General features: G+C 49.7%; 3 protein-coding genes across 3 annotated transcripts; all 3 read right to left on the bottom strand.

Moving 5' to 3' along the window:
* Window positions 1-4,348: 4,348 nt before the first annotated feature.
* Window positions 4,349-7,984, bottom strand: GIQ15_00895 (uncharacterized protein; the record flags this gene model as incomplete). The annotated part of the gene is made up of 10 exons (XM_033548312.1): window positions 4,349-4,438; window positions 4,965-5,417; window positions 5,593-5,791; window positions 5,990-6,120; window positions 6,362-6,564; window positions 6,747-6,817; window positions 6,874-6,893; window positions 6,990-7,043; window positions 7,111-7,226; window positions 7,315-7,984. 10 exons carry the CDS (start codon window positions 7,982-7,984, stop codon window positions 4,349-4,351), a joined length of 2,007 nt encoding a protein of 668 aa, XP_033409263.1.
* A 2,250-nt stretch (window positions 7,985-10,234) lies between these two features.
* GIQ15_00894 (uncharacterized protein) lies at window positions 10,235-13,052 on the bottom strand (the record flags this gene model as incomplete). The annotated part of the gene is made up of 5 exons (XM_033548311.1): window positions 10,235-10,465; window positions 10,530-10,832; window positions 10,890-10,952; window positions 11,013-11,426; window positions 12,072-13,052. The coding sequence occupies 5 exons, from the start codon at window positions 13,050-13,052 to the stop codon at window positions 10,235-10,237; spliced, it is 1,992 nt and encodes a 663-aa protein (XP_033409262.1).
* A 1,373-nt stretch (window positions 13,053-14,425) lies between these two features.
* GIQ15_00893 (ARP2/3 complex subunit) lies at window positions 14,426-15,192 on the bottom strand (the record flags this gene model as incomplete). Its single annotated transcript, XM_033548310.1, has 5 exons — window positions 14,426-14,434; window positions 14,491-14,535; window positions 14,624-14,749; window positions 14,806-15,132; window positions 15,190-15,192. 5 exons carry the CDS (start codon window positions 15,190-15,192, stop codon window positions 14,426-14,428), a joined length of 510 nt encoding a protein of 169 aa, XP_033409261.1.
* Between the last annotated feature and the right edge of the window lie 293 nt (window positions 15,193-15,485).

Below are 15,485 nucleotides of genomic sequence, written 5' to 3'. Positions count from 1 at the left end.
CTAAAACATGAGCGGGTGCTGTTTCCTCCTCCAGCGCCATCTCATCGTCCATCCATCCGTCCATCCATCGCTCTCCATCTCAACCGGCGCCATCGCCGTTCGCCGCGGCACACCCCGTCCGCCAACTCCTGCCCAAGGCCCGCAAGGATAGGGATCGAGAGGTCAGTCGGTCAGTCGGTCAGTCGCCTCGGATAGCGCGCTAGTCAAGGGTTCATCCGCTCCAGCCTACGGGTAGGACGGCCCTGGCATCCCTCCGTACTTTGCGTACGGGGGAGCGTGAAGGAAGACGACAGGAGGATATGGATCTTACGGAGTGCTTCAATTGCTAGCTCGCTTGCCAATCAGCATATATCACGGTATACTCCGTAGTTATGCAGCAGGTAATGCCATGCCATGCCAGCCATGCCAGCAAGGCAACGCCAACGCCAACGCAACGCCAACGCAACGCAATATGCGGAGAGTAGCCTGCCTTACCCTCCCGTGCCGCTCCCAAATGACATGCAGGGAGCCTGCAGCCGGGGAAGCAAGCAGATACGGAGTATATGGAATGGATAGGCGGCTCTCGATGCTGTCTTGTACGTACAAAAGACGTCTACACACTTACGTACTCGCCAACACCCAGAAGGGACCCCGTATAGAGCGTCAAGGGAGATACGCGGGTGCTAGCTATATACAGCATCGAAAGCCGTTGAAAAAAGCTCCAGCCGAGGGTAGAGAGAGACTTTGATCCCTCCCGCGATCCCCCAGCCCAGCCCTGGTAGCCGACCCCGTTCTACCGCTGTCCCTTGCCCTGTGTATGGCTGATTATTTATATATTCCTGCCCTTTCCTCCCCCCTCCCTGGTTCCGTTGTACATCATCATGCCGTCCGAATCCAAATTTAGTCGGTTCTTTTCTTTTTCCTGGGACCCCATGTTCCCTCTCCCTCTCTCTCTCTTTCTCTCTCTTATGATTTTTTTTGTGTTTTCCAATGTGTGATGCTTTCCTGCATCACCCACATATGCAGCTGGTCTGGTGACCGTATAGTTTGCCTGGTTGCCCTGGTCTTTGTCCTGTCCTGTCCTGCGCTGCCTGCTTTCTGCTTGCCTGCCTTACCTTGTCTTGCACCCTTATCCCCTACAATGGGGGCGGTCCTGCCATCTCCCCTCCCCCATCTCCATCTCTGGGCTTCGCACCCTCTCGGAGCCTCTGCCATCTCGTACAACCAGAGAAGCGAACAGCAAAGTGGTAAGGATTTGGTCCGTTGATCGTAGACCCTTTTAAGCTTCGACTTCGTCTACCAGTTTCATCCCTCCCGTCGAACATCGATGATCTCGAGGTCTATCCAGGCTAGAAGGGATTCTCCTTCGGCTTCTGCCTTGTTTCTCCCTGCGCCTGGCCCTTGGTCGTGTCGGATATAATATGCGAAGGACCAAGAAACGAAAAGACGAAATAATTTTAACATTCTTAGCGGTGCTCAGGTATTGGTAACGGTAACGGTAGCGGTAGCGGCCCGCTCCCGCATCCTCCTCGCATAAAGCGAAATAAATAAAATAAAAAAAAGAAGAAGAAAAAGAAAAAGAAAAGGAACCAAGCAGCGAGAAATCTACTCAAGGTACAGAGGGAGAGCAGTTACAAAAATAAAAACACCTTCCTCTAGACATGGCACCTGGTCGAATGCTTGGTTGGGTGTGATCGTGATCCAGCAAAAAGAAAAGAAGACCGACACCAAAAACGGCCAAACAAACCAAAAAAAAAAAAAAAAAAAAAAAAAAAACGGCGAGAAAAGAAAAAAAAAAAAAAGGAAAAAGCGGGTAAAGGGAAGGCGATTATTTGCTTGAGGACAAGCTGATCAGCCGTGTCTGTATTTTCATTGGCTCGAGATGCGAAAATCGACTGCTGGCACAGACCAGAACCAGGGCCCTGAAGCTGGCCAGTCAGACGAGCGAACAGGCATATATCAGTCAATCAGCTATTGACCTGCCCTGCCGCACCGGCGCCCACCACAGGCAAGGCAAATCCAAAAAAAAAAAATCAAGCCGGCTCCCAGGTCGAAATTCCAGCGCTGTGCATTGCATTGCATGACATGGCACATTGCAGATTGATCATGTGTCTTTCGAGGTGTGTGCTGCGTGCCTGGTCATTGGCCGCGAGCAGGTTGCCTGGCGACGGCATCGGGCCGGCCAGACGCTATGCAGCGTCCTCCGCACATCGTACATCGACTACGTGGAGGGATGGGAGCGGGAGAGGATAGGGTACGGCGTAGGAATGGACGACATGGGCAATCGGGCTGGCTGCTGGAACACCGACCGGCATATGGACGGGATGCGCGATGACGATGACGGAGGGCCGACGGTTAGCATGTGCGGCCGTCGATGATAGAGGAAGCAGGCAAGGAGGGAAACAGGACAATGCACTGCATGTGCATGTTGCACGCTGCATGAAACTAGGTCGGCTAAGCAGCGAGAAGGAGAGGGAGAGCGGTGTGAGAGGAGGATGCTCGTATCTGTCGTCCCACTGCATGCCGCAGGCCCAGGGCTATCTCCAGACATGCCAACATGATCGCTGTGCATACGGTGAATCTATATCTATGTCTATATCTATACCAGCAACTCTTGATATTCCACGGAGTATATAGTAAGGCTGCGTATCAAGGGGTATATCTTACGTCGAACCCCTGTTCATCGTTCTCGTTTTGGCTGACCACGGTGAGACGACTCACTCCGGCCATCGACAGACTGACAGACACCATTGACGGCCAGACTGACCAGACGGCGATGCTGGAATCCTACCCTGCTGCTGCTGTCTCACTCTACCTGCTTCTACCTCTACTTCTACTTCTGCCTGCCTGCGTCTGCGGCAGAGCCTGAGTCCTGCGCCGGAGCCTGATACAAGTACGTTACATACATACGGTACCATACATACCATACATACATATCCTACGACCATACGACATAAGACATACGCCGACGAGTATACACTCGAGTATACATGCACTTATACCTATATGATGAATGATGGATGGCATCCAATAGTGCAGCCACGACAAATCGGAAGACGCACCAGTCAGGAAAAAAGAAAAGGGCAGCCAGGGAGGCTAAACTGGCAAATAGTAGCAACCTCCGAGCCTAATGCGAGGTTGTTACACTAGACGTTTTCCCTCTTTCTCTGCTAAAAAGTCCTGCTCAAGACTTTCCCATGCCCCGCCCATACGATTCCTAGCGCGCGCTGTGGTTTTGGTGCTTGCAGGCCTATCCCTGCCTCCCGCTAGGCCCGCATACGTCGTCGGTCATGTGGTTTGCCATGGCCAATCAGTTGGTAGATAGAGATAGAGATATAAGTAGGTGAGGTAGTAGAGGTAGAGTAGGTAGGGTAGTAGTAGAGTAATGGTAGAGGTAGAGTAATGGTGGAGTAATGGCAGAGGAATGATAAGAGTAGATAGAAAATGGTAGATGAGGTAGGTAGAATAATGGTAGACGATAGAGAGAAAGAGGTAGATGAGAGATGAGGAGTGTAGGGACGGAATGGAAGCTGGACAGATGGTTGCAGCAGTACAAGATATCATGTCATTCGATATATTTGATATTTGATATCATTCGATCGCGGCCTGTCGTTGCTGCAGCTCAGACGCATCTGCGGAGACGACGGTCGAACAGGATACGCTCATGCATCGCCCGCACGTCGTATATCTGTACGCACGTCGTATATCTATCATGCAGACGGAGAGTGGACGACAGACGGCTGGTGGACAGCGGGCGGTAGGATCCGTTGCATGGCATGGTTGATGTATATGTCCAGCCAGTATGTATATCAACCTCAAGGATCTTGCCTCCAGCCTCCCGCCGCCTGCCACACGCCGCCCCGTCGCAAGAACCAGATGCCATGGCCATGTACATGTACATACCCGGCTTACTCCAGCCAGGTTCGATGCCTGTTGTACGGATCTTCAACGCAGCGTTGCTGAAATGCCTCGAGGTGCAGGCTGCGTTGTTCGTGTCCCTAGTCTCGCTCCCTCGACCCCAGCCCTGATCGATAGGTACCCAACTGTGCTGCTTATTCCTGCCTTACCCTTACCTAGCATCGTTCATGTTTCCCCCGCAAAGCATGCAAAGAGTGGTCTATAGGCGGCGGTCTATAGCAAAGGGTGGGAGTTCGTCCTCGTCCCCATCTCATACCTTGGCCATCACATATCGACTCGACTGCAACTCGGCCCTGATGATAGAAGTATCAATTGGGTAAACGTGCATGCATATGCCATATAACAAATAATATATACACTCTGGGGAAGCCTGATTCCTTCCTTTCGATTTTAAAAACGGCCGGCTCGAGCGTACATACATCCATCCACACGGATCGCCTTTCTTCCCCCTTCACCCGTCGCCTTCATCCTCCAGGTCCCCAGCTTCATCCCCGTCTTCATCCTCGGGATCCGGCATGACGATACTGTTCAGATATGTGACCTGTCGGAATGAAACATGTCAGTAACATAGAATCACGGATGAAACCTTAATCATCCCTGGAGCTGCGTGATGGATATATTAAAAAATATATACATATTTTGCACGGCCAAGCAGAAGCACAGCAACCCGGGACTTCTCTCCTTCTCCATGCAGCGAATCTGTATCGAACACATAGATGGGCATGAGGGCAGGACAGGCAGGACAGGACAGCCTGGTCGCTAAGCGAGATTGACTCCTCGCCCTCGCTAGGGAGCGGTAATCTTTTTCCTTTCTCCATGGTTTGGTGGCTGGCAGGGGTGATTGGCAAGGGGGGGGTGGAGAACTTTGACCGCGATTGAAAGGAAGAGAGAGGGGGGAAAGAGCGCAGAGACGAGCATAGGAGGAGAAAAGAAAGAAGGGGGATGCAATGGAGGGGGGAAAGGGAGAAGGACAAGATGTTTGGATGCCCGACTCGCTCCACTGCTCGTTTTACGTAGGTTGGCTGCCTCTGTGCCCAAATTCAGCTCATTGTGCATGCATATCATACCTGCATGCGACGGTTAAGCCGCGAATGGAAAGTTACAGTGTGTGTGTGTGGATCATGGTGGGACAAATGATGGCTCTGGGACCCTGGAAATATAGACGAGAGGCCCGCGGGAAAACCGCCCGTTGAGTCGGAGAGAGGGATGGAATGGGATGGGATGGAAGGGATGGAGGGGATGAAGCTCTGGCTCTGCGGGATGGGAGAGACCGCCCGCGGGGAGGGAGGGAGGGAGGGAGGGAGGGAGGGAGGGAGGGGAGACCGGGTGTGCAGGAGACAACCTCTTGCTGCAGGCTGACGGCGCTGAATTATACTCACAAACTGAACCATGATCCCGACGATATGAGCCACTTTGTCCATGGCTTCTGGCCCACGGAGATCCTTGTCGGCCAGTTTCTTGCTCAACGTAAAACTGCGGAGACGGAGCAGTTCGATATTCTCATTGTCCGCATTGTAGCCCTATAGATATAGTTAGATCGGTCCTCGGTATCTCAGTCAATAATGGTAAAGGGGGATTGTCTTGGTGTACGGGGGCTGTAAGAGGGGAAAAAAAACGTCAATTTCGTTAGGCCTGCTTTGAAACTGGGACCGACACTTTCTCTGAACCAGAGACCGAGAAATTTCCAAAACTCACGACGGCCTGGACGGACGGTTGCAAGCAAGAAGGTTCAAAGGGGCTCCGTTCGTAGTGGCGAGGGAGCGCGCGAAGCTCTACGCAAATCAAGGGCCGCGCCAGGTCCGCCCGTAACGGCCCTTGGAGGCCCAAACTTTGGCTGCCAAAAACCCCCCCGCCTAAAGGCCAGTTGAAGGCTCCAGGGGCGGTACCTTTGACTCTGACGGTCAGATAGATGTGTTCTGTTCGAGCGAGTTGACTTTTCAATATGTGTCCGTTCGTTGGTTGCAAGGTTCATGCGAGGTGCTGCCAGTTAGCGGAGGCAGGTAGGCATTCATCATCGGTTTGCTGTCATTTGACTGAATCACCCGGGATACAGCGGAGAATCTTGCAGGTTTGGTGGGAAAAACCAACTTACGATGAGCCGGAATCATCAGGATCGGGCCTACGGAGAGTCCACGGATGGAGGTAGCGGAGGTACGTCGAGCATTTCACCTGCTGATGGCCAAGTTGACTGACCGGACGGTCGCTGCTGATAGAGCGCAGTTGCTTTCCTTACCGTTTAGACTCGACGAAAACCCTCCGGCCGCACATGAAGCCTTCGCATATTTCTGTCGATACCCCTCTCTAGGCCTAGAGCCGGAACTGGAGACCCTAAGGGAATAACCTAAAGCGTAGGGAGAATACTCTGTTTGGGAGGAGGACAGGCTTGAGGTGTGCGGTTCGCCGGGAGGAAAAATGCTTGATCATAAAAAAAAAAAAAAAACAAGGGACAGCAGCTTTCACCTACCTTTGGTTTGGTTTTGAGAGCACTTTCTTTATTCTGGTCAGCAAAGGCCTTGATCACCTTCTTCTCGTCGTTGGGAATACCGCCGAGGATTTCGCCCCTGACGTCTTGACGCATCAGTATCGCCTTCAGCCGCTGCGAGTTGCGATCGATATCCTGACGAATAAGTGCTAGTTTACTGGCTTCAGGCATCCATAGTCCTGACCCTGAAGTTATACGTCGATTAGCCTAGGCCCAGAACCATATCTAATGCTCTCTGACCGTCGGTATGTCATGGAACTATTGTTTGGAATAGCAACTGGTCACAATGGTGATATATCGAGAATACCAGTCGAGCCAGATAATGAAAAGTAGGTTTTAGTGAACTCCAAGATGGAGCATCACTCACCTATAAAGCATTTCCCAGGTTCTAGATGAAGGTAGTATGCTGCATACGGGCCTTTTCGTCCAGTTCGAGACCTGCAAGGATTATTCGATAAGGTATGTGATATATGGCAGGATAAATGTCAACGTACCATGCTGCTGAGAAATGTGGCTTATTTTTAGTTAGTTAGCAGCGGCCTGGTGCAAATATTGAAAGCTTTTTATCTGAACTTCCCGCTTAACCTGAAATGAAAACTGCATAACATACCTTGTATGGCGTCTGGTCATGACTAAAACGGACATCTCTATAGATTCGGAAAACCTATATGGTATCCAGCCCATTTAGCAAAAGGTGGCAGCATGATGGACAAGTACTTGATAGTCCTCACCAGGTCTTTTGCTGGCAGCTCTGGAATAGTCTCATCTTTCTCGGCCAGTTTCTCGTTCAGGCTTTCAACGAACGATTCCCAGTCCTTCTTGGACTTTCGATAGTCAACATCATGTCCTGGACAAATCATTAGTAAATAGAGAAACGCAATGAAGTATATGCATGCCTAAATTTGCAATGCTTGCATGTATTGTAGTGAACTCACTTTTCATCCACTCACGGTCATTGTTTTCTTTGAGATCTGCTAGGAAGAGCACTGTATTTGGATGGATCGTGCCGTCTTCGTAGGGTATACCTCCATCATCCCTCGGGGTTGGAAGCTTGATGAAAACCTCCTTCCCTGGTTCTAGTCCCGTCTTCACACCCTCTCGCCATAGTTCACTGCCTTTGCTAGATCCGCGGGGTTCGAGGACGGCGCCCTTCCCGACGCCTTTCCTTTTCTTCGTCGGCGCCACTCGTGGTTTTTTCTTATTCCTCTCTTCCTCGCTGAATTCCTCATCCCCATCTTCGTTATCTTCTCCCGCGCTATCTTCGGCACTCGAAGAGGCAGCGTTTTCTGATTCCGCATTATATGAATCCTCTGTTTCGTTATCATTTCTCGTAGAGGCTCCTTTTGAGCCATTGGACGTTAATGGAGTCGAGTCGCTCTCGCTTATGTCGGGGTCTTCGGCTTCCTTGGTGAAGTATTTACTCTTCTTCGCGGTGGATGACGCCGTGCGCCTCGTGGTCTTAGACCTTGACGGTAGCTCTTTGGTGGCATTTGTGGCATTTTTCTGGCGTTTTGAATCCTTATTCTGGTCGGGGGACGAAGTATCAGGCTGCCGCTTGTTTGCCTGTCTTGTAGGCGCAGAATTGCGAAGTGAACGGCGAGGCATGGTTGCGGAAGCGCTGTCGTTATGATCCCCGCATCGTACTGATGTAGGAGACTAGACAGCGCGGTAAATCTACCTGCGGTTAAAATAGATTTGTTGAGCTTCAAACGAAGGCCGAGAGAATGATATATATATTCCTGTCTCGTCTCGTAGCTTTTCTGAGCTGGTAGCTTGTTCGCGACGGAGAGACCTCGGCAGCTGGATGGGACGCGTTGGTTAAATATTCCTGGACGTAGCTTCGTATTCTCGACAATCACCAAGCATTCAGGCGGAAATCGGAGTCTTGGAGCACACAGAGGGATAATATATTTTACATCTTCGGCCGATGGCGCAAAATATTTCGTTGATGTTTTTAGGGGATACTTGTGCCTAAAGCTTGGGCCGGGGTGAGCGAAAAAAGTCTCGAACAATCAATTTGCATGCATATTTGACCCTCGAGGAGAAAACTACCCGCAACCAGCAGTGATAAAGAACACGGACTAAATAAGGGCCAGTTTTCAAAAGAGAATAAAGAAGAAACTATTTATCAAGCCACATTTGGAGGGAAACCCGCGAGAGGAGATCGCCACAGCTCCCTGAGATGGCTGCCATTTGTGCTAATTTCACGGCCAGGAAGGAGAAAATATTGAGAGACCTAGCTGTTCCTGATGAAGATTATACGGACTTATCTCCCAAGGGGTCTGTGGATGTCGCAATTATACCACTCATACGGGATATAAATCGACTGCCAGGACTTGTAACAACCAGTAGCTGTGCTGGGCGCATCAGCGTCTTCCTCGAACGGGGGAAACCATCCAAGGGCCAGGATGATAATGATACCATCGAAGCTTCAACAAACCCTGACAATAACTATATGAGCAATGAGGGAGGCCGCAGCGGGCCCGAAAAATCAGAAAGTGTCAATAGATTCGTCCCTACTGGGGGGAAAGGCAGTGGAAAGTGGCAATTCGTTTCCCATAGCCGTGTGACAGCTGATGCAGATAAGACCCAGAGGAAGCTGCATGATTTATTCGGGTTAAAGCCTTCGAAAGGTCAAACAAACTTGAGCAGTCACGGAGAGCTACAGCTGGTTAAATTTAAATTTGAACCTATGGTATGTACTTGGTACCCCCACAGCCCCTATTTTGATACAGCCCGTAACCTATTACAAATTTGTCAACTCAGGCAAACCAATATTTCTACAGGGAGTTTGTGATGCTAACCTACTGTAAAGATTCTTCATATAATGGCGGCGTCTCTAAAAGATGCCCATCCAGTTCTTGCCGCCGCTAGTACTGCAGGTTTCCGAGAAAGCGGCCTCCAAGGCCTTCGCTGTCTTGAAGACCCGGATGCATGTCCTATCGTTGCCGTAAGATCGTCAGGTTTGGGCCTGGAGTCAATCATAGGTTATGTGGAAGATGAAGGGTCTCCTGAGGTTTCAGTACGCAGCCTTGTAACGGAGGAATATCTGCAACTACTTGTTCAAATATCAAACGAGCGGTTTAAGACGAACACAGAACGCACGGAGAGATTTAGGGTGAGACTATTGGATTTAACTGCCGCGCAGGATAGTGGCAACACTAAGTCACGTCAGTGGGAGGATCCAAATGCTCGAAGGGAAAGGAAGAGGGCTGAAGGGCTAGAAAGGAGTAAAGCAGCAAAGGAAGCTCGACAGGCTGATGTTTTGAACTCGGACATCAATAATGACGATGGCGAAGGCTTGTTTTTTTGGAATTGATTCAATGAAAATGTTATGATATCGTCACTCGATCCTCACAGGGTAATAAAGATAGAGACATCTCATAACGAGTAGCTAGGGAGAATATATTCCTTCCTAATATAGATATATAGAACGTATAGCAAACGGAATGAAAGCATGCAAGATGCAATGGCCAATTTTACACAAGTATTGTTTTCCTAAGTTTAAACGCCTAGACAGGTTTACAGAGGCCGCAGAGAGTCAGAAACGAGCCCCTAAACTGACGATCTAGGACACATCCTTGAACTTAAGCCAACATGTACCCTCGTTCACACACCCCTTAGTGGTCCTTACGGATGTGAGGAATATTATGGCCTTCCAAAGGGCTAAAATGAGGGAGACAAAACAAAGAAAAAAAAAAACCATTAATTATTAATCGGAACAGTCCTAGTCCAACAGGTTAGTTACAATAATGCCAGCAGCCAGCGGGACTGCCCTCATGGGAGAATGCTGACTGCTAGCCAACTAGGAGCAACGCAGGAACAAATGAAAGACAAAGGAAATAACAAAGGAAATCAAACGGCGGTGTTGATAGCCGCAAGCCCCTCTGAGACCAGGGCTCTCATCACCCCGATCTCAGCGTTAATGGCGGCTTGCAGGCTCCGCCGCGCTCCCTCACCCCGCCACTCCAGCATGAGTGGCCCGAAGGGCGAGTTGCCATGTTGAATGGCGTCCCACGAGTTGTTGAGCTCCCCAAAATTGGGGACTCGGCGTAGGACAGCAGCCCGGATTAACCGGGCATACTCCTAAGGGGAAACGTCAGCGCCTATAACTAAGGGTGGTTATGGGGGTTCTCAGGCGGATTCGTACCTCCACACTTTCCTCTCGCGCACTGCCCTTGCGCGAAAGGGTGTCGAAGGGCCAGAACATCGAAGTTCTGGGGGTACCCCCTTGTTCTTGTTCCGCCGCCACGCGGAGAAGGTATTTCTGGCGTTCATTGAACGCCGGGCAACGAAGTCCTGCGTTGAGGAGGTCCCTCAACAGACGTGCATCCAGTTGGATGACTCGTCGTGCATTGACATGGGTGACCAATGCCTGCAGTTGACGCCTCGTGGCATCAAACAAGACGTTGCGGTGCTCTACGGTGTAAAGAGACTTCGCAAACCATGGAAACTAGGTATATATATGTTAGTGCAAAGTGAGTTTATAATGACAGGTGGATTAACATACTTTGTCGAGAGTGCTAATCATAAACTCGTACGGACGCTGTGGGCACTTTTCGGCGAAGGGAGCCTGGAAAGGGGCTGTCAGTCGTGGTTTGGTAGCTTGACAGGCATACGATCAGGGACTCACTCTCTTTGGCGCTTCAGCATGATGGACCATACAAAACATCTCTTCGTTTGTCAAAAACCCCTGGAAACCGGTCGAGAAGCTATCGAGATTTGGCTGAACTTCGGGATATCCGTTGGTCCAAATGACACACTTGGCACGAGGAAACATCTCACGAAGCAGTTCGTCCTGAGAAGAGATGTCGACATGCACATGACGATCACCGAGGCGTGGTGAATGAGCAGGTAAATTACGGTTGACCCATGCGAGGGCCTCCTGTGCATCACCCTGTGTGAGCAACTCGACATAGCAGTCCATAGTCTTAGCTGTAGACCGCTCCATGATGACATGAATGGAAGAACCTCTCTTTTCTGGGAGTAATTTGGCTCGACGACCGAGGAAATGCATGACTTCACGCGACAAGAGGTTGTATGGGATCTTTTAGTAGAGTTAGCTCAAGGCAATAGAATGTCAATCTTCTGTTTATTGGCCAATGTGACCCCTTTGGGTTTCAAAATAAAGGTGACACAAGAGGCAGAGTAAGGAATAGGGACTTTTGAAAATAAAAGGGAGGAGTAAAGGGGGAGATCCTACATTACTGATCTTTAGAACTGCTCCAGCTGGGGTTGGTCTTGGACTTGGACCACTCTCGAATGGATCTTCTAAAGCGAAAGATCGAACAACGCCGTTCAAGGTAGCAGATGTATTCGAGCCACGATGACCATTGAAGTGTGGGGACCCGTTTCCTGGGTAAGTGATAGTAGGTGGCCTTGACATTGGCATCTGCGGATAGGGGTTATGACGGGGAGGGCCAAAAGCAACATTGTTGTTGATATTCATGCCATGGCCATTTCTGACCATGTTATTGCGATTGTTATTGTTGTTGCTGTTGTAGCCATGACCGTTATTGCGATTATTATTGTTGTTGCTGTAGCCATGACCAATATTGTTGTTCATGGGAAACTGTGAATTGGCTGCAACAGACCCAACAGGAGGACGTGGAGCAAATGGCATTTGTTGCTGTACCGGTTGCTGAGCCGGTTGCTGAGCTGGTTGCTGAGCTGGCTGACTCGGGGGTCTCACTGGATATGAAGAAACGATGAGTGGGCCTTTGTATTCGTTTTTCTTTAGTTTGATTGCAGCAGTAGCAGAAACGGCAGAAGGTGAAGACACAGGCGTAGAAACGCGTACAGAAGGAGAACCAGGAGGGGGAGCAGGAGTTTCAGCGCGAGGAACAACGGCTGGAAGGTGGGAAACAGAAGAAGTTCCAGACGTAGTAGTAGGAGGGACAGCACCGGGGATATTCGAGGGTGTAGAAGTAAATCCAAAAGGCAAAGGAGGACGAGGAGTGGTGGATGTTTGAATTTTACCTTGCTGAGGATTCTGGACATTGCCTGAGGCCATGCCTGGAGTTCCCGTCATCGGCGGCATCCAACGAGACGTGTTGTTATTGTAAGGGAACTGCCCCTGATTGTGGCTTCCGGAATACATCTGAGGCAGATGAGACTGGGAATTAGGGAGATAAGGTAACTGATGAAAGAATGGCTCAGCAGCGACCGTGTCTCGCGGATGGTAAGGGGCTGATGCTGGTGAAGGGGGAGGAGCAACTGGAGGACTGCCAACGGAAAAGGAGACGGGGGATAAGAGACGAGAAGGAGGTGAAAAAGGACGTGTTTGTGGGGAGTGAGGTGTAGGACTGAGAGAATAGGCGAGAGGAGTGTGTGCCGGAGAAAAATTTACAGCGGAAGTTGGCGGTGTTACTTCACTAGCTGGAGCTTCTGGAGCTGCTGGAACTTCTTCTGACACTTCTGTGGTGGTGTCGTCGAGTTTGGCATCGGGTTCACTTTGCATCGGCTCGTCTTGATCGTGAGATGAAGCCATGCCGGCTCCTTCAGGGGTCGACTTCGTTTCTGTAACCGCACCCTCATCGTCGTGGCCAGTCTCTGCAACCTGAGGTTCTTCATCTTCCTTTGGATTGACGTTCACAGCCTCTTGAGTTGCATTATCAGGCAGAATTGGAGGCTGCTGTGAATGACGACGGGGTTTGACTCGACGGGATACCATTTTGATATCGGTCAACCACCGATGATTTGCCTTGATAGCAGGCCACTGCCTCAAAGGGCCGTGACAATGACAAAAGACAAAGAGCTCGAAGCGAGTGAACAAGATATTTGGGCTGAATGCTGGCAACAAAAGCTTGAGAAATAGGAATAAAGGAGAGACAGTCTTCTCTGTTAACTTCAGGGACTTGATAAGGACTTTAAGTCACAACTTTGAGAGCAGCTTTGACCTAACCTTTGATGTGAAGGATGAGTCTCCAGATGAAGTTGGTGAAGATACCAGAGGAAAGAGGAGAAGAGAAAGAGGTCAACGGGCAGAAGATAAAAGGGTTTTTATACTGTCTATCGTGGGATGCTTAGTCGTTGCTGCGCTGTGAAAACTCCGACTGCATGCAGATAGGGCTAGGGCACCTGCTGACGATGCGATATATGCAATGAACATGATGGCTTGTGATAGGGAATTCGATGAACAAAAGCTACAGAGACAGCCAAGGGGGCATAGGGGTCGCCGAGCGGGATTATGGGGGATTGATATCAGAACAAGGGGAGATTCCTTAGAGTACGGTGCCGGGGGTACTAAGAAGGAAGGGATATATAAGTGCCTTGAGAATATGGTGTATCAACTTCTATTACAGGAGACACGTTATCTCTAGACACTTCATTGCACCGAAGGGCATGTCCCATTTGGACATGGCTGTCCAAAATGTGCTAGGAAGGGTTCCTCCGTTAGCAGGAAGGGTATAATAGAGGATGCACCTTATATATTAAGGTGAATGCGGTGGAATAGTTATTATAGAGAAGTAGCGGCTTTCGCTTATGGGAAAAGGGGTATCACTTGGAGCTCTACTATCATTCCACCCAGCACTGCTGGGACAAGCGGACAGAAGAAGAATAGCAAGAGTTCTACAGCAATTTTTATGTATTCATGCTGCAGAAGAAGAAAAGGTATCAAGTAAGGTCTGTTTTGTAGTAGGTATCAAGGGCTGTGGTCAAAATTTCCTATTTAGGAAACCCGATCCGTGCTTTGAGATATAGAAGGGTATATAGATATAATAAACATGGAAATATTACGTATGATAAGAGGCCGGAGCCCTTTTTATTCAACGGCGCACAAGCATAAAATGAGCATAGGAGAAATAGTAGCAGAGTAAAGCAGTTGGTCGTGGACTCGCATTTCATCTGTTCGTGGACGACTTCAGGATTGGCTAGACCTTTTTAGTTATGATTAAAATCATTTACAAACCTATATACAACGCCTAGTATCGAGTCATAAGGCATAGGAAAGGTCAAGGGCACGCTGAACCGGACGACAGGGCGAGTCCCCTGCTCTCGAATCTAAGGTTATGTAACCGGGTGGTAGGAAAAGATGCAAGGCCGCTAATCGAACTGCAATGATAAATGTTAGCTAGGAACGGTGAGAAAAGGGGTAGCATTGAGCTTACGGGAGTCAAAAAAGATTCTGCAACAAATCGCGCACGAGCATTTAACTAGCGATATGTGTTAGTGTTTAATTCGAGGTACGTGAACATGGCTTCACACTGAGAGAGGCCACGTAGGGATAGATGAATGACTCACAAAGAGTCTCATCTCGGATATTTCCTTATCCACTTCTTCCATAAACTCGATAATAAAGTCAACCAGTTTGTGTTTCAGCATAGCCTCGGTGTGGAAGTTGGTAATCAAAAAAGAGATGTCATAGCCCTATCTCAGTTAGCTCTAACCACCTATATATATGTACATTGACCGGGTTTGATTACCTTTACAGGCTTCCGTCGTAGGATGAAGAAAGCCTCTGCTCTCTGTGTTAGGAATCTGGTGAATTTGTGTACGAGAATGTGCTCGATCTCGTCAGCCTGCTTGATGCGGATGCTAACTCGAACACTGTTCACACTAGGTTCTATAAGGACTTTCTCTTTCTCGTTTCGCGCAACCGTAAGAGGGTTGAGGAGAAGCTCTGGCGAAGTGGCTGCCTCTATTTCCGGGACGTTATGTCGCTCCGACGTCTGGGAAGCGAAGTTCGATACCGCAAGGGCGGCAGTTAAAGATGAACGAACGCATTGGAGGTACGGTCGTAGCGATTGTGACTATACAAATGGTCAGTATATATTCCAGGGCAGGCTGCCGGCAAGGGGGTGACGTACCATCTTGATAAGTTGTTATGCTAGGTATTAGTTTCCCCCGCCTTCAAAATCGATAATAGGGTCAGGATTCCGCCCAACAGGTATCGTCGGTGCGGCAGGACAGGAATAACGGCTGAGACCAGGCTCGTATCAAGACAGTCAGGCTCCTGCTCCGTGGTATCTGGCTCTCTTCGTCTTGCTGTTGCGATGTGCATCCTTTGGTCGTTCGTTTGCGTCCGCTGGCGGTTCTAGCGGGAGTTTGCACTGTTTGCACTGTCCCTCGCCCCACATAGAAATACGCCGGCTGGCCCAAACCC

This window comes from Arthroderma uncinatum (assembly GCF_011692745.1).
Source record: "Arthroderma uncinatum strain CBS 119779 chromosome Unknown scaffold1, whole genome shotgun sequence".
Lineage (NCBI taxonomy): Eukaryota > Fungi > Ascomycota > Eurotiomycetes > Onygenales > Arthrodermataceae > Arthroderma > Arthroderma uncinatum.
Note: the sequence above shows the minus strand (reverse complement) of the source record. Positions and strands in the feature narration are given on the sequence as shown.